Source organism: Onychostruthus taczanowskii, unplaced genomic scaffold, assembly GCF_017590055.1.
Source record: "Onychostruthus taczanowskii isolate IOZ18803 unplaced genomic scaffold, ASM1759005v1 scaffold6, whole genome shotgun sequence".
NCBI classification, from domain to species: Eukaryota; Metazoa; Chordata; class Aves; order Passeriformes; family Passeridae; genus Onychostruthus; species Onychostruthus taczanowskii.
Window position 1 is genome coordinate 2,188,551 of NW_024503679.1, and position 24,725 is coordinate 2,213,275.

General features: G+C 38.8%; 1 protein-coding gene across 12 annotated transcripts in view; it reads right to left on the bottom strand.

Annotated features, from left to right (window-relative positions):
- The window catches only part of TLN2 (talin 2), a 146,173-nt gene that overhangs the window by 86,550 nt on the left and 34,898 nt on the right, over nucleotides 1-24,725 (bottom strand). For 8 of the 12 annotated variants that reach the window (XR_005953697.1, XM_041418350.1, XM_041418354.1 and 5 more), the window contains 4 exons: nucleotides 14,991-15,073; nucleotides 3,586-3,756; nucleotides 838-935; nucleotides 61-190 (listed from right to left, as the gene is read on the bottom strand). Coding sequence is in view for 11 of the 12 variants with exons in the window: in XM_041418350.1 (XP_041274284.1) it covers nucleotides 61-190; nucleotides 838-935; nucleotides 3,586-3,721 (364 nt within the window). In the remaining variant the exon portion in view is untranslated. Of the gene's footprint in view, nucleotides 1-60; nucleotides 191-837; nucleotides 936-3,585; nucleotides 3,757-14,990; nucleotides 15,074-16,318; nucleotides 16,354-24,725 lie in introns of all 12 variants that reach the window. The other 4 variants (XM_041418348.1, XM_041418347.1, XM_041418344.1 and 1 more) reach the window with 1 other exon arrangement.

A 24,725-nucleotide genomic window follows, 5' to 3' on the forward strand; every position in this document is an offset into this window, starting at 1 on the left:
ACAATCATAACTTAAATATGACAGAACAAATTCTTAAGCATGTGGGTCACAAAACCTTACCTATCCTGCTGCAAATGGTAACCAGCAATTCACCCACTGTTTTAGAATCATCCACCATGACTGTTTTCACTGAACCATCCAACATACGTATTTTCTGAGGTCTCTGTTTCTTTTTGTACTCCAGTATATCCTAGGAAATAAACACAACTGTTTCTAAATGCTTTTGGAAGCCACCACAAGCCAAACCACTACCTTAGATGCCTAAAACTGGATTCCCTTCCCACTCTCCAAGTCAGATTTTTCCTTTGTTACAGTACAGGCAAATCTACTCATTTAATAAACTTGAGCAGTGACTGCTTTTAGATCTGCCAATGTCATTTTTCAATGATTGTTCTAAGTGGCAAGACCTAGTCAGGGCAGGATAGACCAAAGTACCCTGTGCTGTGAAATCTAGTCCAGCATTTTAAAAGGACTGCAATGCTGTGGTTGCAGCAAGCTGGCCAGAACAGGAGCCAGTGTGACCTCACCACCTCCAGTATACAAGAAACCAACTCTAACACAAGGTCACATCAAATATAAAGTATATAACCAAAGTTATTTTTCAACTTTCTGTTAATCATTCTGTGAAGCCACTACTGACCACAGTAGCACACAGTCACAACCTGAGTGCAGGAAAAAAACTGATCTCTGAGGCAGAGCAAGGAAGAGACTAGGTCAAGCTCAGGAACAGACTCAAGACCCTCCTACCCCTCCAAATGCTCAACATTCTTCTTGCTATTTAGGAAACAAGTTTTCTAAGGATATGGTGATGAAGGAAGCAAGAGACTTGCAGCATACCCCATTTCTCAGCATGTAGTAATCCAGTGTCCTTCCAGCCTCCAGCCATATACCTTTTCGAGGATCATCATCTGACAAGAACAGTCCATAGTCAGAGGCTGTGGGACAGAACAGAGACACATTGAAAAACATCAGACCTAATAAAACCTAATAAAAGCCAACATGGTTTTATTCAAGGCTATTCAGATTCAGAGTTAAGCCTGAATTAAATATATTACACTTACCTTCCATTCTCAATAAATTTGGATAGACTATTTTTCTGTGCTTCAAGAAAAATTCAGTTTAGCAGCAGATAGCAGGGTACATTATGCTTTACAGAAGACTTGGAAAAAAGCTTCACTATGCCATCACATCTTCACATGTCACATCTACTGTGTACTATATTTGTAACTACTTTTTTTTGAGACAACCTTTTTAAAATGCTCACAGGTCCTGCTTTGGAATTGACTAACCAAAAATATAAGCAAGTTTGGCCTTAACAACAGTGTACTATTTCAAGCAGCAGTTCTATTTTCAAAACACAGTTTGCTTTCAACTCTCCACAAAATGAGTTTATTATAAACTTGGGACTCTTTTGGGTAGGTGATTCAGGTTTAGGTATTTAAAAATATACAAAGCTTCTAGAATTATATCCACAGCAAATACAGCAAAACCTTCTATATTTTGAAGGCTAAACAATGTAACTTGATTATTTCAGAAGTAAATGATAAAATTTTCACTGCTACACAAAACCAAACCCAGGCTTAGGTTTCAAAGATTAAACTCCAGATACACAAAATGAAGCATCATGACTGTTAATTTAAGGCCTATCCATATGCATGAAGAATCAATACAGATTATGCTTCACAAACAACAAACAACCATTCAGCAGCTGAGCCTGCTCTGTTTGCAGTTCTGCAGGTTAAGCTGATGCCCCTTCTCAGGGTCAGCAGTGCAGAGTCTGCTACAGCAGCTCTGGGCCATACCTTGTTTACTGTCAGCCATGTGTTAGGAGCCTTTGGCCAGAAAGCCAGGTAAAAATAACTACAATTTTCAGATAATATTTCATCCTTAAATGCCCTGTATAGCAATAATTTACATTTAACAGCATTTACCTTAATCACATGTTTATTTATGCAATTAAATAAAAGATCTTGCCCTTAACTGAGAGAAGTGCAACTGACTTAGATACCCAATTTAAAAGGAAGAACCCTTCCAAAAGCAACTAAGAAAAATGAAAGAATTTCTGAGTGACCTTAATTAAAACTCCCCTGAAAGCTCAAGTGATCTGTACATAGAGGGATATTTATGATACAGATTCAATACAGAATCACTTCTGTAAGATTTTAGAATTTGTGCCTACAAGTAGGTTGTGACCTTTAGAAGCAAAGTGCCTTGCACAGAGCACAGAAGTACCAAGGAAGCACAGACTGCTCTGATACTCATTAGTGGAGCATGCACCTGGTAATGAACCAGCAGGAGCTGTGCAACTTGTACGTGGAAATCATGGCCACCTTTGTGCTGGGACCAGGCTTGTGGGAGAAGTGAAACATGCACAGCTGACAGCCATAAGTACATTTTCTGTTGTGCAGAACCAGTTTGTCAACTGTACTGCACCACTGTGAGTCTTCTGAACTAACAGGCAAACACACACATTTTAACAGCCACCAAGAAAGGGAAAGGATATGTTGGAAACATTTCTATTCATCACTTAATCTCATTTTTAGAAGACTCTAACTGCACTGCAATCATAAGTAAAGGAAAAGCCCTACTATAAAATCTGAGAACTCCTTGGCTTTTCTTTGAGGTTCATGATGTTCAGGGATATTTATCATTCAACTTCTCCAAATTCAACAGCTGTCTACAACCACTGCCTTGAGAGACCATGGTAAAAATGCACAATTTTTATCTGAAAACTGAAGCTCTGTGACTAGATTTTCAAAGAACTCCTGCAAAGAAGAAGTAAACTCAGTAATAGTAATTAAGTCCATTACTAGTAAGTTTTTCTAACAAGATTTTTGAAATGGCTGTAAAGTTTGAGAGCTTGAACCTCAATAAACAACCTGCTTTAAGAATTACATTCCAATAGCATTACATAAAATGCAGCACCAAAGGGTTTTGAAGTATCTGAATTTTTTTACATTTTTGGCTGTGTTAAAACCAGTTCTTTTTTCCATGGTGTTTCCCAGTCTGTATTCACCTAATTTGCTCAATAGGTACAGAGACAGTTACAGCTGATTAACATGTAGCATCATGGTAACTATGGTATGCACAGCATGGTGGTGATTTTAGTTGTTAACCAGTTTCAAACATTTCTCCTTGCACATTTTGGAGGTACCCAGCCATTCTTTTGTAATTTGTGCTGATGCTTCCTTTGCTGAGGCACAAAATAAGTCTGCACAGATTTTCTTAGAACACATTGCCAGAAACACCGCTTTAAGTAGGCAATAACAAAAAAAATAAAAATGCTCTCCAAGCAGGAGAGCAATTTCTCGTCTTTAAGGCAAACAAGATATTTATTCAAGAAATCTAAAAACATCCATTGCAAGAAAACCTTTGTCAGGACAAAAGGAAGAAAAACAACTCAGATACTTTCTATTGCTTAAAAAATCTGTTTGCACTTGTTTCTTTTCACTCCAGACCCCTACAACTTAAATTTAAAAAGAAACAAACAAATCCTCCATCAGGACAATGTAAAAAACCCCTCTGGGTTCACGATTATTTTCAATTCAGCCAATGAAGTGAGTAAGGACAAACTGAGGACCTCACCTTGCCCTGTCTGAGCCTCTGGCACTCGCTCACGGATAACTCGGCAGGCGTCGTACACGGCAGTGGACGGCTCAAACTGCATCGTCTTCACCACGTTGCACTGCCGCACACAGATCTTCAAGGAAAGAGCTACCATGGTGCCAAGTCACTTGTAAGTTCCTGCTAAAGTACCTGAAAAAGCAGTAGTGGCATTGTTGGCTTAGTTTTTCATTTAATGCTTTAATATAATCAGCTTTTCATTAAACAAATGAAATTCATTCAGTAAAATTACATTTATTCAAGTGCAGTTATATATAAAGTCTCATTAAGATAGAAACTAGCCAAAACATGTATTTTTCTTGTTGTAATGGAAATTCATTTTTCAAAAACTTGTGTACACACACTAAATGTTCATACTTTCTATCAGGTAGGTTAAAATGGTGCATAAATCCCAACACACTTATTGGGTATATTGGCAAGATATTTACTGCTGACAGAAAATTCTTTTTCTCTCACCACATATTTTTATTAGATCATCTAGACTAGCTTGTAACCAACAGCTTAAAATAACTACTTCATCAAAAGTCGGATTTTCTTAGCACATAACTACTCTTTCCTGAAGATTCTGAAGTGTGCAATATAGTGTTATGGTTTTTCTCAAGTCTCCACATAGAACTGCTAGATGTTTTTAGCCGGCTGCACAGCTACAGAGAGCTTCAAGAATGAGTTATTTTTCATTTCAGCTATATTTAAAAAAACTACACCAAAATCTGACAGCATTTTTTTACAGAAACAGGAAGCTACAGATGCTTTTTGTATTGTTTCATTTTGCAGATAGTCTGGATTTTGTCTCCAGTGTCTTCCCTTGCTGTTTTAACAGTCCAAACTGCTCTTCCATCACTAGACTTTCCACAATGATCTCCAAGAACTCATCAGAACTTAAATCCATTCTCCATAAATACAGAATGCACTAGAATCCCCAAATAATTTCTGCATAAATTGATATGTGTGTTTTTAAAGAGGAGTTTCCCAGGGGGTCTTAGTGACTAACTTGAAGAGCTGGAAGCTTGTTTTCCTCAAGTTCAGGGCCCTGACTTTACTCTTCTTCTGACCCATATCCCTCAGAACTGGGCAATTCCAGAGTGCCTGGAGTCCAGATTGTCTCCAAACTCAGCGTCCCTGATGAGGCCCTGCTGGTCACCAGGACTGCACCCACCCTGGACGGGATGTCTATCACCTGCTGTACAAGTCACCCTCTCTGCACTCCCTGAGGCTCCTGCACTGCCCAGGCTCACAGTGCTGCTCTCCCAGCAGCTGCAGGAGTGGCACTTTGTCAGCAGGCTCCCCTGGATCAGGGGGCCTGCAGCAGACACCCACCACGAGTGGGTTTCTTTGTTTCCTCACACTCTGATTCTTATCGGCAGGCTTTCAACCTGCTCACAGCCATTCTTCAGATACAGCTCTTGGCACCCTCTCCTGATGTAGGGGGTAACACTTCCCCCTTACCTTCACTCCTGTCCCCTCTGAACTGCCAGAAGCCATTGAGAGTGACACTCCAGCCATGGGATTCATCTCACCAGGTTTCAGTAAGGCAACAGGGCCATGGCTTTCAAGCAGCAAGGTGTACTCTTGTTAGTGTGACACAATGCTCTTCTGGCTAATTTAAAAACAAGCAGGGGTCTTGTGTCTTAGAGAATGTTCTTTTAAAAGTACATTGTTTAGGTTTTATTACTTTCTAATATTTTCACTTTGTGATGGTGCACCCCATAAACCATAAACGTGCGTGTCAGAAAGAACATCAAAAGGCAGCCTAGCATAGTGCCTTGCATTGTAAAATGATGCCTCCCTTTGCTGTCCCTGCCAGATGCTCATTTAATCCATTCTGAAAAATCTCCATCAAAATCGGAGTCCACAATACCCACAGCTAAGCTGCTCCATTTTTCTTTTTCTTTTTACTATTTTTACATTTTGGATGGTTCTCCCTCATACAAGTTTTCAACTTAGGTTCTCCACTCTGCAAAAGAATGTTTTTTCTCCTCCCTACATAAACAGATATGCAAATTTATCCCTGATATCTTTAATGCACTTTTACAAGTTGGGAACCTGTTACTGTGTCCTCCCACCACCATTCCTATTTTTTTTTCCAGGGTCAAAGGCAACTCAAAGAATGAAGGACCTAAACAGATCAGCGGTCTGGTTTCCTTCAGTTCAGTGTTCTTGGTTTCAGAGACACCAAAGGATGCTTCATCTGAAAAAGAGCTTATGAAAAGAGCTCATGACTTATCAGCTTCCTTCAAGACTGTGTTCTCAAACTCAAGAGAAAGGTTTTTATTTGCCTCCTCCAGATTATCATCAGGCTCTAAATCTCTCCATTTGGCTTTCAGTAATAAATGGGATAGGCAGTTTCCATCTCCTGGGTAACAGCCAAAACAGGACAGCTGTTTTTTCTCAAAAGATCTGAGAACTTGGTCAAGAAAAAGGGCTGGGATCACAGAGAAAAACAAGGGGAAAATATCTTCCACATTCCCTTTATCTTCTATACATTGATTCACATCACATTTAAATATTTCTCTGTGCAAGTAATGGACTGTCTGCACCCCCAAAATCACTCAGTCTGTGGAATGGCTGATCAAAACTTTTTTTACAAAAATTTTACATGGAACAGTTTTCCTGGTACTGTCTAATTCTCTGTGAGTAATAAAGTAGGAAATTTCTAAATCAAACTGTGACTAATCTGTGCTTGTAAGGTGGGAGACTGAAATAATAAATTATGAATCTGACAGCTTTGGGAGAATAGCAGCAGCTCTGAGATCTTAAAAAAGCCACAGAACATAACTCAGAGAATCCAATGCCTGCAGATATATATCAAGAGTGTGTATGTCAAAGCCTGGAGCTGAACCACCACAGGGCTCACGTTCTGGAAAATCTGAACAAAACAGAATTCTAAGCAGTGCTTGAATTAAGATGAGCAGGCCTTGGTGTGCTCACAGGGATACCTTGCCAGCAAAGGAAACAAGCACAAATATTTCAAACACGTATTATCCAAGATAATAAGATATAAGGTGAAGCAATAAGATATTATCCCAAGATGTTATCAAGGACTGAAAAATAAAACAAGAATGAGGCAGCAGTAAGGTTCTTAAAAGTAACTTCAAGCTGGAGGAATGTGTGCCTCTGGGTTAAGGAGTGACTACACACCATTAGCCAGAAGATCTGTGGCAGGAGCACCCTCCAGCAGGGCAGCAGGAGGCAAACACTGCCCCAGCTGGCTCACCCTGGGCTCTGGTCCCTGTCCCTTGGCAGGACAAAGCCTGAGCAGACACTTCCATCCATTTGCACAGCCCTCCTGCAGGTCTCACCTGAGTTACTGTAACTTCCCCAAAAGCTCTCTGCCTGGATACATTCCCACTAGAGCTGGGATGCTGTTACATAAATTACAAAGGTGTGGGCTTAGAAGCAGATACATACTCCATGAGCAGTTAAAATATTTTTGTTTAATAATTTCTCTTCATTAAAATATGAAGAGAAAAATCTGAGAATTATAAAAATCTAAGGACTAATATTTACAAAACTAAACATCTCATCATAACTTGTAAAGTAGGTTTTTCAGCAAAGCAATTTGAACATTAAATTAAAAAAAAGTTATTGGATGAAAAATTTATACATGTTAAAAGATATTAAGTCTATTTTACCTGAAATGAAATAAATCTGTAAACTGCCTATTGCAAGTCACAAGCTATTAATTTGAACAGAAGCTTCAACATATTTGTTTGAGAAACGTTCACAAATTAACAGGAAGAAAGTTGAAGCCAAAACACCCCCACCCTTAATTTCCACTAGAAATTAATTTGAAATTGTTTTTACTCTTGGTGTCATTTAAGAGGAGCAAAACAGAACCAACCAACATCTAGTAGGACTGCCAAAGCTGAATTACAAATTAATTTATTCATATCCTCGTGCACCTCTTCCTCCATCAGTTCCAACAGTAATTTCTAGAAAGGTATTTTCTAACTAAACAGTAATTTTTACACTGTCTGTGCTACCATAACTAAATGAACAGCTTTTGCATAGATTTACTCTCAAACTTCCTTGTCCCACTTCTGCTTCAACAAGAAATGTCTTTCCCAACCAGCTCCTTAAAAAGCCTTCTGTAACAGCATGCAAAAATGAGTTTTGTCTGCTGTTTGTGAATGCATCTACGTTAAAATGTTCAAAGCGTTGAGATGGATGACACACATATGATCAAGTTCAGACTTGCCCTAATTAGAGAGCTTCTATGATTTTTTTTTGTCAGGCTCATTAAGAGAATACTAAATCAGTGTAGGATCCAACTCTACACTAGTGAAATTAGAGAAAATTTCACAAGTCAAATCAATACTCTGAATGTAAGCCTCAGGTAATACACAAAATGGGTCTCCATTCCACAATACCTTGCTGAGATAACTAGCATGATAAAACCAAAATTACTTAAATTCCAGAAAAGATTTCCCACAAAACTAAATTGTACCTGAGAGTCCAGCTCTGCTAGACTGGGAAGGTGGCACTGACCTCATCAGCTGCTGATGACAGAGACAGACCAAGGCAAGAGGCAGCAAAGTTATCTCAACAAGCATTTTACAAGACCTCTCAAGAGACATGTAACACAAGGTAAATAGCCGTTCCTCCCCATACTGACAAGGAGAGAAGTTTGTATCACATAATTTCAACAGGAATCAACTATCATCAAGCCAAAAGCATAAAATAAAATAAAACACAAAATAAACAAGCAGGGAGAAGGGGGATTTAGAGGGGAGACCAGACAGTGCACACTGACCTCCCTGATCATTTGCCTATGCACCTGGCTTAATTTGTACCATTCCCACCCTCATATCTACAGTGTCTGAGCTGACGAGGCCATGATTTTATCTGGATATTCTGAACTGCAGTGCTAAGCAAACAGAGAGTGCAAAATGTCAGCTCAATGCTATGAGGGCATGTGCATTTCACATCCTTGCCAAGCGAGTGCTGAGGTAACACATAGCGCAAAACCACCTGCGTTTCAAAACCAAGCAAACGTGGAACAGGCACCAGTGACACTGCCAAACACGGACCATGCCCATCCAGTTAAAGGAAAGTTGTCACTGCCAGTGCTATGGTTAAAAGCAAAGCTCTGCCATGATTTAGTAAAGGTCTGTCTCCCTGGAGATATTTCTTAACTGGTTCATTCAAGCTTGAGCAAACACAAATCTAGGTCATGAGACTGTCACAGCCTAAAAGCCTGTATGTGTACATGCTAGTAGAGGCAAAGCTATGTATTTTTATACCAGACTAACTTTGTAACAATATCCAATGGAACAGAAGTCCTCTACTCTCTTCAGAATCCCACCAACTACCTGCTGGCACTGGAGACCAGCAATACAGGACAGATGACATTTTCTGTTGTTCATAGATGTTGAACATCTAATTCTATTGTACATATGAAATACTTGTTTAGTGGACTGGTGCCTGCTAAGACCTCTGTGAGCAAAATGCACTCTGAAGTACAAACCCAGCTGAACTGATAGCTTTGTGTACTTCCATAATTTTGAATGCAAATGGAAGCATCATCCTTCAAAAACAGAGCATAATGGAACCATAAGGCAGGCAGACAGGCATAGAGAGTAACAACACCCATTTTACTCTAAACTCACAATGGGACCTGTGTTGGCATCTTATAAAAGAGGTGGAGGCTTCTCCTCCTTTCAAGGAGCTCTCTCTTTAGTGCTCCACTGCTGTCAATTTGTAACTCACTATGCCACAATCTCTTAAGGGCTGCCATTAACAGATTTTCTGAGACTGAGCTGATTCTCCAATATAGGAACCAAACTATCATCTGTGGGTTATATGTCTGAAATGTATGCCCACATGTCACAGCAAGGCCATAGTCAACTCCTTGCTGGACAAAACACTGGGAAGATGTCATCACTGGTTGTCGCCATTCCACTGGGAAATGTGTAGTGAGGTGCTTTCAGGGTAACTATCACTCATGCACAAATATCAGACTTGTAAGCACTGGACTGGAAGTTGTCTTGTCAGTAAGGTTAGAATCTCTTCTGGTCAGAAGGGAAACCAAACAATATCTCTTAGTTTCCCTCTAATCAGCTTAAAGCAGAAGGCAAGAGCAGTAAACCAACAGAGGAAAAGCTGATGTTCTAAATGGGCAGCAAGCACAAAGGTATCAACTTGGAAGGTCCAAAAGCAGCCTGACAACCTCAGACACCACACGCTGTCTGGGGTGGCTGATCAGAACTCTTGAAGTTTGAACAAGCAACCAACAAAAGCACAACCCTTCCTTCCATTGGTTAGAATACAAGGAACTTAACACTGTACAGTACTAAACATGGTTTATTCTTTTTGCAAGTATGCACAGACAATTAAAATGCAAGAACTCTCACATGCCCCCCTGCCCTAAGAAAATCCCTGCTCAACCACTGTGGCTGTATACACACACCACATGTGCTGATAAGCAAGTTTACCTTAAAAAACTTCAAGAATCTCAGGAAAAATTCACTGCATTTAGCTGTAGCATGCAGTACTAAATTTTACAAACAAACTGCTTGGAAAAAAATTCCCACAGTAAAACAAAGATGAACCAGGACAAGCTTTGAAAGGTTACTATGAGAGCAGGCTGTAATTACTAGTAAGCATTAATAGATACAGTTCATGCTTTATAGTCATATAGCAACAGCATCTATTTTGCTAAGAGCCCAGCAAGGAAGTTCCCTCAAGCAGAATTATGTAAGAGACCAAAATATTTGGGTCTAATTAAGAGTTGTTTATAAGACAGTCAACTTATTAGCAATTGAACTTCAGCTTGCTTTTTAAGTCAAAAGGCATATTTGCAAACTTGCTCGTATAAATCTTCAAAAGGAAGTATGAATTACAAGAACTACAGAAGGAATGTCACTGTCCCAGACAGAGCCGAAACAGTTTTTAGATAAGATAAGCAAAGAGCTTGACTGGAGCTAGTTGTAATAGAGAAATCACAAGCCTCAGCAGCAAGAGCCTTCACTATGGCAGTCAATGACATATCTTTGAAGAGGCTTTCCAGACTTTTTTCCTATTTTGCAAGAAGACTGCAAGAGAAAACAAAAACCAGAAGCATGAGTTCCTCTAGAAACCAGAAGAGAATCACATCCTATGGCCAGGTTCCTCCCCCAGAGTCCTTGGGAGAACAGTAGCAAATATATGCACAGACTATTACTAAAATAGTATCTGATGTATAGAAGACATTTTTATTTGCTGTGGGTTTGTTTTTCCCTCTTTTTAAAGGGTTTGTTGTTGGGTTTTGGAGGGGTGCTTTATTTTTTTTTAAACTCAACTCCTGTAAGGTAAATCTAGGTCCATCTCAAGCACTGCAACTTGCTTACAGTGGGACATATTTGCATATGTTTATACAGCTTCAAATATGTTTTCTGATCTCTAGTACCTAGGTAAATTATAGGATAAGAAAAATAAATTACAATTAAAAATAGCTCCTATTCTTTGGAATGATGTGGCTGACAAAATACTGATTTTCCAAAGCAGCGGATGTGATTATTTGAAACATTTCACCTAGATTCTAAATCACACTAAGAATAGTAATAGGTTGAACTAGAAAATGGGCTGTTAGATCCAGGCTAGAACAGTTCTGTATATTCACACTATTTTCTATTTTCAACTGCTTAAATACTGTAATGTTTTGAAGGACAATTTTAAATCTTTTTTGCCTCGGTCTACAACACCTGAGCACACTCAATTCAATGCTTTTTTCCCCCACTGAATTAATTGAAGGCACCACTCAAACTTCTGAGCTCCACCTGCCATTCTTGGGAGGCACCACAAAGTCAGATGTAATAAACCACTGGGAGTTCTTACCTGAGTCATTTAATGACACAGCTAGGCTATGACTTCTTGGGTTCACCTGCTGTGGTCTAACTATTACTCTGCATTTTCTACTTTACTTCTTAAGTGACATGTTTTGGCAGAGAAAGAGTATTGCAAAGTCCCAGATAAACTGTCATGGTAAATCATATATGGATTCTTCTTTTGCTTTCCTTTCACCCTCCTGAACATCATCTGATGCTGCCCAGGAACTTTTTTGCCATTTTCTTTATGAAGAACAGCAGTCAACAGTTACCTCAGACACATCTACTTGATTATCTACCTTAGGGAACATGAAGGCAACCAATAGGCTGCTTGAGTTTCTTACAGGCTTTATAACCAAGCTTCCTTATTTGTTCCAGAATCTGAACTACTTAATAATATGAAATTCACTTAGCTACTGCAATCACTGAAGTAAATCCATGCTGATAATTTTGATCAGCATCAGCATTCAGAATTAGATGGGGTTGATAAGTCTTCAAATACAGCTTTGCTATACAGAAGAAAATTAGTGAGGCTCAAATACAGTAATTTTTTGCCAGACCTGTAATGGGGTTTATATGGAATGGTTCTCTGCTCTCATTGATTCATCTGAAATGGTAGACTTAACAGGCACTGAAACTGCTCTCAGTAGGGTTTGATCCATTTGTCCCAAAAATCAATTAATTCAATTATTTAAAAGAGATCACTTAAACAGGAAGTGAGGCAGAAAAAATTAAACATTTATAAAATGTTATTTGAACAAATGTAATAGTAGTCTTAGTAAGTCAGCATTCCACTTATTTAGGTAAGGCCAGAAAATGTGGAGGACTCACACAACTGGCAGTCATGCTAGCATCCAAACTATGATCTCCACAATAAGCCTCAACTCTTCACCTAGAATCTTCACAAATTCGAGATGAAGGCAAAGAGATTTCTGACTTGGAAAACTGTTATTTCTTGCAGGCCCATTTGAAAAGCAGGAGGCTTGGTAAAGAGCTCGCTCATTTAGTGAAAATTCAGGTTGACAGCTTGGAGACTGACTGTCATTTATATTAGGGAAAGCATGGCAAAGTGGGTCCCAGTCAAAGCTACAGGTACTCTTTAAGAGTTCTTCAAGAACACAGAATGCATTAAATCCCTTCTATGTTCAAACAGCCATATACAGAACAATGAAATGCACTTTAAAATCACATAGCTCAGCATCATGTAAGTTCATTACTTTAGCATATTTTTTACCAGATAATACCTATTGGAGAATTCAAAACAAAGCCAAGCACTACTTAAATCTAAATTATAATTAATTCAGTTATACTTCTACCCTTTAAACCCTCAGGTCTCTATTCCATCTACTGTAGTACTACCCAGACAATTTTTTCCTCACAAGCTATCACAATTTGGTATCAACATGAGATTAACACAATTTTTAAAATAAATTGCCATTCTTTATCAATTTTCATTTCATAGAGATAGAAAATAGTTTATGAAAAACCACTAAAAATAAAAAAAGCTTCATGTCAGTGAAGACAGCAATTGTAATCCAACATTCATCCCTCATTAGAAAGGTGGTCACATGGAACTATCATCACATCCTGGCAATGCTGAAAAACTACAGGCAACAGTTTACACACAGTCTACAACTCAGATGGTGCCATGCCAAAGAGAAAATCAGCAGATCATGCAATTGCCTTCCAAAGGGTTTAAATAGCCACTAAAAAACTCTTTTCTTGCTCTTCCAACCTCCATCACCTCCCTGAGATTCACCACACACACATATAGTTTACCACACACACATTACCAGTCATAGTTCACAATTTTTAGAATAGCAATGCTTTGGCTGATGCTACTGCAGCAAGGTTGAGTGACCTTAGTGCATGCTCCCTTCATTTTCTGATGCCAGCACCCTGAACAGAGAGGGAAGGGAAGGAGCAACAAGATGTCTCAAAACTTAACCATTTCTCACCATTTCAAAGGCTGAGTGCCAGTTCTAAACTTTTTTTTTTGAACCTCAGGTTCAAGCAGAGATGTCAGACTCTGCTTTTTAATTACCAAATTATTTTTTATTTTAAAAAAACACTTCCAAAAGAAGAAACAAACAGGGAACGGCCAGTCAAAAGAGCTCTGAACAACTAATAGAAGGATAAAAAGGAAAAAAAAAGAAGAAGAGTAGCTGAGGAAAGGAAAAAGACCTATTGCTAGAGACTGCAGAAAGCTCAGTTACTACCAGAATCAGCAACACTAATGAAAACAGAAAAGCTCAGCAAGAACAGTGTGCTTGCACCCATCAAATTAACACCTCTGTCACAGCCACAGAACAGGACAACACAGATTGAGCTCCAGTTTTAAGAGCACTCCATACCCCCAAGTTAAAAAAAAATCTCACAACCACTGGATAAGGAAGGACAGAAATCAGGTGATGTAATCCTTATACAGATTTATGAGCAGGGTTTGAAAAAAACCTAGATTTCAGAATGGAACAGGACTGAACCCCAAAACATCCACTGCTTCTACAGCAGACAGAGGAACAAAGAAATCATGAAACACAGCTGAACTTTTAACAGGGGGCACAGTGTGTGCAAACATTACATGTCAATTAGATTATACTTAGTCTAGTACACTGCCAACTGTGTGCAAATGTGAACTCGAACCTCCTCCTACACCAAATGTGCTTCACCAAGAGCACATCTCACCAATAAGTTCAAAGTCAGCTTGGCAGACTTAAAATGGATGAAGCTAAATTCACATATTTTGTTATTTTTCTTAGCAAAGCCTACTTCAATGTGTACCTAAAACACCTTCATTTAACCTTGTCCTTAAACATATTTGACACAAACAGACACATTGCTTTAATTATAGGCTGCTTTGAAAGTTCACTGAAGACATTTTTCAAACATGGAGAATTGCAGGACAAAATTCCATTAGCGACCTTTCAGTATTTCAAGCTCCATTTCCAGATGAGCAGTCAAAGCCACAGACACATTTAGAACAGTAATGTGGACAAGGTCAAAGTAACTCCAAGAGATTAAGAACATGGGGTGAGATTTATCAACATCTTGCCCAAAGCCAATTTTACCATTTAGTGACATTCTCTTCTGAGAGCATTACAGTACAGAAGTGGTAATGTATTTGTGAAGTTATTCTAGTAATGATTTTTCCTTGCTCTTTTTGCCACCTTTTACATGTATTCAGATGAAAGAGTTAAGTCATCTTCTCAGCTATTTGTTTCATACCAATGAAAGGCATGGCCCTTTTTCCTAAGGCTTAGAGAAATCACTTATTACATGATCATATTCTCCAGTCTCCCTGGCAGCTGTTTCAAAACAGACAATGTCTGTCATAGTCAGGTTAATCTCCAGGCTGTTAATTACAATATTTATTTGGCACTTTGATATTCATACATCACATTTATTTTTTAGCTCAGATTCTCTCTTCATAAACACATCCACAGAAGTACATATTTCACATACTCTCTAAAGAAAATTTTATACTAATATGTACAAGTTTTTAAATTACTGTAGGTTTTATGTCATTATATGCATAACAAAGAAAATTAAACAAGACCTTACCTCAAAATTAAACTTCATTTAATAGAAAATTAGTTTGTCTGAAAGTACTGTTTGATCACATGGAAGGCTTCCAGCAACCAAGTCTGTAACACAAAATACAAATAAGTTAATTTCTTATCCCCAGTTCAGTAATTTCTGTTTTTCAAGTACCTTCTCTGTCAACACACTGGAAAGAAAACAACTCAGGAAGTTGTAAGTTTCCTTTTCCCTTCAGGAGTCAGAATTTGCATTGCCAAAATGTCTTTGTGCTCAAGAAAATAAATTTCAGTCCAGGTTTCTAAATTACTCACACATAAGAGCTCATAATAAATGAATTCATGAGTTTTTGCAGGTAAACACTTTGAAACTGCCAAAAGTGTCAGTTGTCAGAAAACACAGCCCAAGTCTGGGTGTTAACATAAATTAAACTATCACACTGACCTCTCAAAACCGTTTCTTTTGCATTAGCTGTGTTTTTCCATGGTTTACTGTCCCTGTGTGGAATGACAGTTTAAAGCACCACAACTCAGGCCTGTCTGGGCAATCTCCCTTCTGAAAGTATGATTGAAAAAAAAAGGTAAAAACAGAGTTTTGTTTTGTTTTTAAAAGATGACAAACTCTGTCTCAAGGCTTTGGCTGTTTTGAGGAGGTGGGTTTTCTTGCTTGGGTATTTTCAGGCTTTGTTTATTAGACTTTGCTTTCTTTATTTCCCCCTAGGTTTCTTAGGCTCATTTGTAAGTTTTTACTCTAAACAAAAGCTAATATATCATAGTGGTTTAATAATCATGAGGGTGGGCAAATCAGCTTGCACACAAGCCATTTAGCAATTCTGGATCTCCAGGGTGCTCTGAAATAAAAACCATCATCTCATCCAGTATGTCCAAACACCTCCAGGCACAGCATTATCCAGGCCTAGGTCTGGCTGCTGGCAAAGGCTTGTGTTCCATGTGTGCAGTTATGGAAGGCTCTCATCCCATTTTTATATCTCCTGGACAATCTAAAAATTCAAAATCTATCCAAATTTGAAACCAGTTTATGCATCATTTTAGAAAGACCAGGATGTTAAAGAATAAAGTTATGCTTTCATACAGCTACATGGCAGGGAATGCCTTTCAGCTGAGAAAAGCCCAAAGCAACAAAAGAGCTGCAGATTTTAACCAACCAAATTTGGCAAAAATATTTGTGATAAAAAAAAAATCATCACTGAATGTTTTTCTTGTCTTGGTTGGTTAGAAAAGTGATTTTTTGCTTTCAGTGGACTGTTAAGCAACATTAGCTCTATGCCAACACAACTATTAACTACAGGTTAACAGATTTAATGCAGGCCAGAGTAAATGCAGTATACATACCACAATTATTTCAGCACCCAATTGATCACCTGCACCTGCATTAAAATAGGCAATGCATTAGTTTTCTACTTGGAAATTTAGATCCTTGCTCACACTCATCCAACTTCTCAATGCCTCCCAAGTTTCCAGTAATGAGCAAGTAATGTACAATTAGATCTAATTAAAAAAATGCCAGCAGCCTGCACCTCATGGGCTTCCCACTCAAATATAAGGTGAGGATAAAAGCAAGTTCAGCTCCCAGGACACCTGAGGCATTCCCAGGGTGGCTGTATCAGGGCATAGGGGATTGATCTGCATTACAGTAACATGCCAATTCCTGTTCAGCACATAAACTCACAGCCACCCCACTTCCTGGACATCACTATGTCCTTCTCCATACCTGCACATATTTGAAAGTTCTAAAATTTGTATCAAGTGCAGTTGTGAAGTAGTTCAGTCACTTGCAACTGCCACCTATCTTTGTTCTCAGTCTTTGTTCACAAAGACAGCAGAAGCCCTTTCAAGTCCCCATGTTCTGCAAGCACAAAGCACCAGCTGAAGCATCTTCACCTCTATTCAGAACCACCACCAATGAAGGCTGACACTTTCTGGACTTGTATCAAAAGCTGAATGCCCACAGAACATACCACATCTAGCAAAGAGCAAAACCAGACATAGCAGAGAATAAAACGACCATCCCAATATTGCTTCCTTCTAGTTGCACTGCACAAAGGCCCTCAGAAAAATTTTCCAATTCAATATATGTTGTTACCATCATGATGATTTAAATAGTCGTGAAACTGCTTTGAAATTTGCCCTTTTCAAATGCAGTTCCAAAACAGAATCATTGCTTAAAATAAAAAGAAAAAAAAATCAAGCAAACCCAAAAAAACCCTCCAATAGTTTGTTTTTTTTTCAAGCTGTACACCAAACATGGGTAACTAAAAAGTTATTTTTCTGTAGTTTATCAGGAGGGTCTATCTACTTAAGTGTTTATGAGACTAGGAAGGAAGGGGGTAAGGCAACTGCTATCTTAACACTTTATATCAAGGGATGAAATAACACAACTCATTTGCAAGAACTACGAGAAGAACTCAATTAATACACTAGCATGTTTCAAAATGACAATTTTAAATTGTAGATTTTAAGTCATCAAAATACTTAAGAGTAGAAATTTTGATATATCTTGTGGAGTCTAAGGAAAACAAAAGTTGCTTGTACTATTATGTACTTTAAGACTAGCTGGAATAAATATGACTGTGGAAAAAACATTCATTTTTCAAGTGGGTTAATTACTGCTGAAGCAGCCATATATTTTTTTACATATCAACAGGGAGATAGAGTGTCCCTAAAAAAACCTATTAATCACTGTTTTTTCATTCCATTGTCCTCACTTCCTGGAATGTAGTCAGAGATGGAACTAGACTGCCTAGAAGCCCAGTCAGCAAAGCAGCTGCCCTGAACCCAGCATTTGTTTACAATTACTGGAGGGTGGGAGCAATGAGTGCATGAAGCACCCAACTGCAGAAGTTTACACAGGGCTTTCTGAGTATTTGGAGTATTTCTTAGCAGTAGCCCCCTGGCTTCCCCCTCCCCTTCTCTTAGCTGCAGCTACATTTCTGTGAACTTCTTTTGGTTCAAATGTTAGTGATGTTATTTACAGAACAAGAAAACTCAATAAAGAAAAGCACTGAAGAAGAATGTACTTTCTTAATTCTACTGTAGATTCCTACACGATGAATTAGAAGTAAATTACAGTTTTATCTTTATAGATATTTCCTAGGTATTTTCTAGATTCTTGGTGGTAACAGTTTCATTCACTAGCACTTTGATTTCAGGCTCCCTGAGATCAAACATAAATTCCAGCATCATCTCATACAACATTTTCTGAATGTGGAAGATCTTTCTGCCCACGTACTTCCTCTGGGTTTATGATGTGTGTTTTTCCTATGCTGTGTTTTGTGGGTTGTTCTTTTTGTTTGTGCTTCTTTGATTGTGTGGGTTTGGGGCTTTTTTCACCACAACCAAATCCAAATCTATGGTCCATTACAGGGTATGTTTTAATCCTGTTGGCATTCACCACCACTTCACCTCTGCTAAATGAATCTGCTAATAGCTTAATATTTTAAAGATATAGACAGGGGAATAGTTACTTTGGCACATTGGGAAGTTTAGTTTAGGACATCTGGAACATTGGGGAGCTAAGATCTTTGATCAAGTTCCAAACTATGTTCCTTGCACATAATAAAGATATTGAATGGCTGTTTCAGGCTGGTGTCCTCTAGTGTGTGACTGCTTTAAATTCTAGTTCCTTCTTACCTGTCTCTGTTACTTGCTTCAAGACTACTTCATAAATGATCACAATTCATCTAGTAGAAGGTTTTTCAGCATTTAGGCAAATTTGACTATGCCCCATATGAAACTATACTCTCAAATGCAGTTCTTCCCTACTTGGAACAAAATGTTATTCCTTAAAAATGGTGAAGTTTTTTAAGTGGCGGTTCAAGCCAGACTTTATGGGAACCTGACAGATGATGGTAGCTCATCCCTGCACTGGTCTGCCAAAACTCAGCTTTCAGCCCCTCAGGACCTATTATTGCTTCACTCTTATCAGATCTTAACTACTGTATTTCAGCTATCAATCCTTACAACAACCAGCACATCTGGGATAATAGTTTTGAGGAAGTCTGACAAGGCAGAACAAGTAAATTCTGCAACACGAGAGCAAAGTATGGCATTAATTTCTTCTCAAGGCTTCATGTTTGTATATAGCAGAGAAAAAGTATCTGCTGTGATCATTAAAGTCAACTATGCTCTGATTAATTTTCAAAATTATGTAAATTTAATCTCTTAGATTATGCTGCTGACCCAACTTTCTGTGATTAATGTTCATCTGTTTTCATGAATATGAACTTTTTGTCAAGCAAATATTACTTGTCTTCTGTTCAGGGCTCTTCAAGAGCAATCAATAGTTTTTCATAAAGGAGCAGTAATTATCCAAACTTTATTCTGAACTCCAGCTTCCCCTCTAGGTAAATTTAAAAAAAAAAAAAAAAAAAAAAGCTTCCATTTTTGTTGTCTAGGACAAAGATAACTTTGTTTAAAGTAAGCTGTACTCCTATTATGGTAACTTTCAATCTTTGTATTACTATGATTTTTATTACAGAACTACTACAGCAAATGTTCACATGCAGTCACCCTTGGTAAGTTCTTTAAAACACGTTTGCCCAGAAGAGCTGTCTTGTTGGCATCAAATAGCAATGTCTCTGCTCTGATGACAGGCACTAAGTTTGCCTTGCCTGCACAGGTTGGTGTGAAGTGTAAAGCAGCCAGGCCTTCCCACCCTCCTCAGAGCACTGGGAGGTGCCACATGTCAAACCCACCCACTCTCCTGTGGTGACATGAGTGACCCTCACATGCCAGCACCACTACAGGAGTGGCCACACAATTACAAGCATCAACCACTATTATGTAATATCTGCTAGGAGTTAACTCCTACAGCCATCATCAATGGCTCTTCATTCATTCTAAAATCTCTGGCTATAGATTTGTGCTTAGAATATAGCCTTTTAAAAGCAGAGATAAATACATAATTTACAACTGTATCATACAATATATAGTAATTTAAAATGACAGGTAAAGATGCAAAACAACAGGTCCTCAAAAATGAGTGCATGGCACTTTCCTCACCAAGATACCATTCACACTGCCTGTAGTTTCTGACCTTTTACAATTTGGAATCTATGTTAATATCATCCTTTATTGCAAAACAGACAGTCTGCAAACAGTTTAACAAATGCAAAGAAGATGCTAAGCCTAGCTTTCATAAGAACAGCCAGTACAGCTTGCCTTAGAACAGTTGCAGGATACCAGGGGCTGAGCAGTGAACACAACCCCACACAGCAGAAATCCCTCAGCGAAGGGACTACTTTCTTATCGGGGTTCGCTGTTATTTGTTTCTGCCCCGACATGGGAAAAGTGGTTCTGGGCGGCCGCGCTTCGAAGGACGAGTCTGGACTCTCAGGTTTTCGGTCTTCAATCTTGTTTATTGATTCTTATCTACAATATTTTCTCTCTGCCCAGCCGAGGTCCGCTCAGCAGGACAGCCAAGTGCACTCTCCCCCGCCCACGGGATGGTTGTGTCTTTTATAGTGAAAATTACGTCGATCATATTTACTTTTCATTCCCAATACTTTTCACCCTTATTGACAAGTGTACCTTCACCATGAACCAATCCAAAAGTGCCACCATCACCACAGGAAATAGAAGACATGAAGAAGAAAGAACCCAGGACCACGCCCTGAATCCTCCATCTTGTTTTCATGACCCCCCTGTACCTAAATTCTAAAATCTATTCTTCACCCTGTAAATACACTATTCACACCCTAAAACTTCTCATTTCCTCATACACAGATGTTTCATCTCTAGATGGATCAAAGTCAAGCCACCAGACACTTTTGGCAACATTCCAAGGTCTCCGAGCCCCCCAAGGGTTATCACAGCGACTCTGGACATCCAGAGTGAGGTGTTGAGTTCCCACACTTTCTTCTCATGCTGGGGTGCTGTACACTCTGAATATTCAAATATGTACTTGCATTCAGGTCAAAATAAAACAGGTTTCATCTATGGTGCTAAACATTACAGAATCAGTTATTCAGCAGTCTATGATTCACTGGTTCAGTGGCACCTGCTGAGTTTCTGATCTCCTATGGCAAAATAAATAAAAAATAGTACATTTTGCATGACCTTTATGTAGAAGTGTAAATTCAGCTGTCATAAGCAGCTACCATAAAAACAACAATATGGGAACCTGCACTTTTCCTTAGTTTTTAAGTCATTAATCACTCAGGCCTCAAACCTTTCTCCTCAATATTCTACAGTGGCTTCACATTTCCCTTCAAACTACTTATCCCAAAAGGCATATCAATCCAGGATACAACAGGCCATGTTCCCAATCCCCAGTGAGATTGTCTGTAATGTGAACACTTCTACTTTGAACAATGACACACAATTCATCATCCATTTCTGCCTAAATACCTGCAAATAAAGTAATTGGCAATATGGCTATTACAAGTTGAGATTTCACGTCCAGGGTTGGTGCATGAGCTGAACAGGCAATAAAATAACAAAAGTAATCTTTCAGTGGGCAGGTGAGAGAGAGAGAGAAGAAAAATAACCAATCCCACAACAAAACAGCACAAGGTTTTTGCTGTTTTGCAGGCTAAATCTGTTCACAACAGAACTATGGCCCACTCACACTGTAGCAGACAAAACATACAGTTTACTTCTTTGGCATGACTAACAGCAAGTTTGCCAACTTTCCAAACATACTCCTCGAAAGCTGGGCTGCTCTATGTTTGCATCCAAAGGGTCAGTATAGTAACAGTTCAGAGAGTCCAGATCCCAAGTGTTGGAAACCCAGCTTCAACAGATAGAAACTTTGGGTTTTCCATTTTTATACTATCCTCATTACTTCGGTAGACTGAAGAGCTTCCTTTTAAAGAGCAATGGTTCGTAAAATTTCCATATCTTCACACCAAGTTGTTAAACACTTAATTTAGGCAACACATTAACTATCCCATAAGGAAACACTGAATCACAACTATAGTAAATATTCAAAGTTCATGTTAGCGTATAAATTTATGCTGTATGGAGTGAGAAAGCATTTTGAACTCAAACCAGAATGATACAAAACAAATTTAAATTCCTTTCTGTTAGCGTACCAACAAACCCTTTATGGGCCAGGCCAATCTGCATTACAGAGAATTTCCAAACAAACAGACAGACAGCACTAGTCCTAGAGCTCCTGAGAATGAAGCCTGGTTACCAAAGTGATTCTGGCCCAACTCTAAATACATACACATATGTACATATATGTTGTAAGTTTAGACATGCAAGCACACATGGCCTTCTCACAGAGCTCATCATGACCTTAGCTAGGCGTCCTCCACGCTCCATCACATCAGCATTTTCAACACAGTCAAGGTGAGAAGTTTCCAAAAGGAGGAAATCTATTGCATAAATAACACTCCAAGGTGAAAACCCCATCAGCACTTGGGAAAAGACACAACTTCAGAACACTAGGAAACGTGGATAACATCCAATAAACTACTTCTGGGGGGAAGTAAAGGCCAAGGCACAACTTCTTGATTTTTCCTGTATGCTTGCAGCTCATGTTCTCCCAGTACTACGACTTGGTATCAAGCCTCCAATACAAAATTTCAACATTAGCCATGATTTCTAAACTACTTGCAATACATTTCCCTCTCCAAATAAGAGGCATTTATACAAGTGAGTGAAGACACATCAAACAGATGAAGAAGCCAAGTGTCTACCTGCTGCACTCACTTCTTGAAAGAGGTACATGTCTTTTGATGTGACTGTGGGAATGGGAATTGAAAAGGCAGCTTTAATCACTACTACTTATTAGTGTTCCTCAGCAACGGAGAATTGAGTATGTTTACAGACTGCACACATTACTGCTCTTCACTACACCAAAAATGCATAAAGCAGTTCCCTTTCTGCCTGATTTGCCTTGGAGGACATTAAGTTAACATTTCAGAAAGAAACAGCAGTTCTTTAACTATGCAGCTGCCAAATCAATTCTTTCTGATTCAAATATGCTTTGAATTTCATAAGATCTTTCCACAGACATAAATCTTTCAGTCCCAAGCACTTCCTGTCATTTTAATTACTTCCCTTCAAGTCCCCTAAAGAACAAAAATGATGCTTTGCAGTGTTCACAGACAGGATGAACAGCACTTACTGAGTCCTAGGGGAGAACATTGTCAGGAAGGGCTATTTAAGTGGGGGAAGGAGGAGAGGCAGTGCTGGAAAACACATACCTAAGAAATGCATACAGTTAATACTCAATTGAAACCGAAAATATGAGAAGCTCAACCTCCTTCTCACTGCCCCCTTCCAGTAAATGCAGGAGAGATGCCTTCTCTTGACACACTGAGCTTTCCAAGCACATGTTTCTGGAATGAGACAGCACCTGAGTTACACTGGAGAACACTAAATAATCCTTTTCAAGTTGCTTCTCCTACTTCTAAATATGTGGTGGTCCTAGATCAACGGTTTTTTATATAAATATTTTTTATTTATTCAATAGGGTAAAAAGCAAGCACATCTCCATCACACTTGTGCACTGATATGGTCGAACCAAGTCAGTCCTTTTCAAGTTGCTTCACCTACTTCTAAATATGTGGTGTTCCTAGATCAATGATTTTTTATATAAATATTTTCTATTTATTCAATAGGGTAAAAAGCAAGCACATCTCCATCACACTTGTGCACTGATATGGTCGAACCAAGTCAGACCCCCAGATGTGTACACAGATTGTCAAATCCCAAGTCATGTCCTTTCCAATCACCACCACATGGGAGCTGCTTCCATTTCTAACCTCCTGCCTCACTGTGGGTCACCTTGAAGTCACCTCCTGTAAGCTTCCTCCACACACCAGCCTAGACTCCCATAATCTTGCTGTGAAAAAATTTAAATCAGGTCACCCCGAGGCAATTTGCTAAAGAGAAAGCATTGTTTGCCTTCAGGTCAACTAAGCTACTTAAATAGTGCAAAAAAACTTCAAGTACTCAACAATCTCAGTCACTCAGAGCCGGTTTCAGTTGTTTAAGGTGACTGTAGACCTGCAACACTGCGGCTGCAGATGGAGACAATGCCCTTCACCTGCCACTGACAAGTGGGGCTAGCATGGTTGCCCTGTTCAGCTGCAGGATTTCATGCTAAAAAACCCCCAAAAAAACCTCAAACAAAATTTCCCCCCCCTTCCAAAAAAAACCCACTACATGCAAAAAAATTAGAACAGAACTACTCAGTATTCTCAACACGTCAGCAACACACTAAACTGTTTGTATGAAAAAATGAACTGACTTCTAATACTTTGAATAACAGAGATCCCAGAAAGATGTATTTTCACTGATTTTCCATTCATTGTCCTGGAGTTGAAGCCAAAAAAACCAACTAAATGAGGCAATTTTCCTATCTGGTCTTTTTGAAACACTAACATCAGTGTGCACAGAATGAAGGCATTAGAAAGGAGGAGGTAAAACATTGCATTCTTAGCTCCAGTCAGCATATTGCATTTCAGTATTTTCACAATAACACACAGTTGATATCCAAAGTTAATTCCAAAAGTTTTTTCCTGCAACGTCTGCCCAAGGGACTGATTCCACTGCATTCAGAAAGCACATCTGAAGTGTTTATTGCTTCCAGATTTTGAAAGGAGAAATTACTGTTATAACTCAGCTGAGTCATCTTAGCAGCTCTGCTAAAATCTCTCTGGTTTTCATCCCAAAGTCTCACTTCAGAAAAGACATGCTTCCTGTGTATTAATTCTCCAAGCATACAAAGCCCATATTCAACATTTTGGCAAAACTAGATTTAACAAGGAAGATGAATGCAACC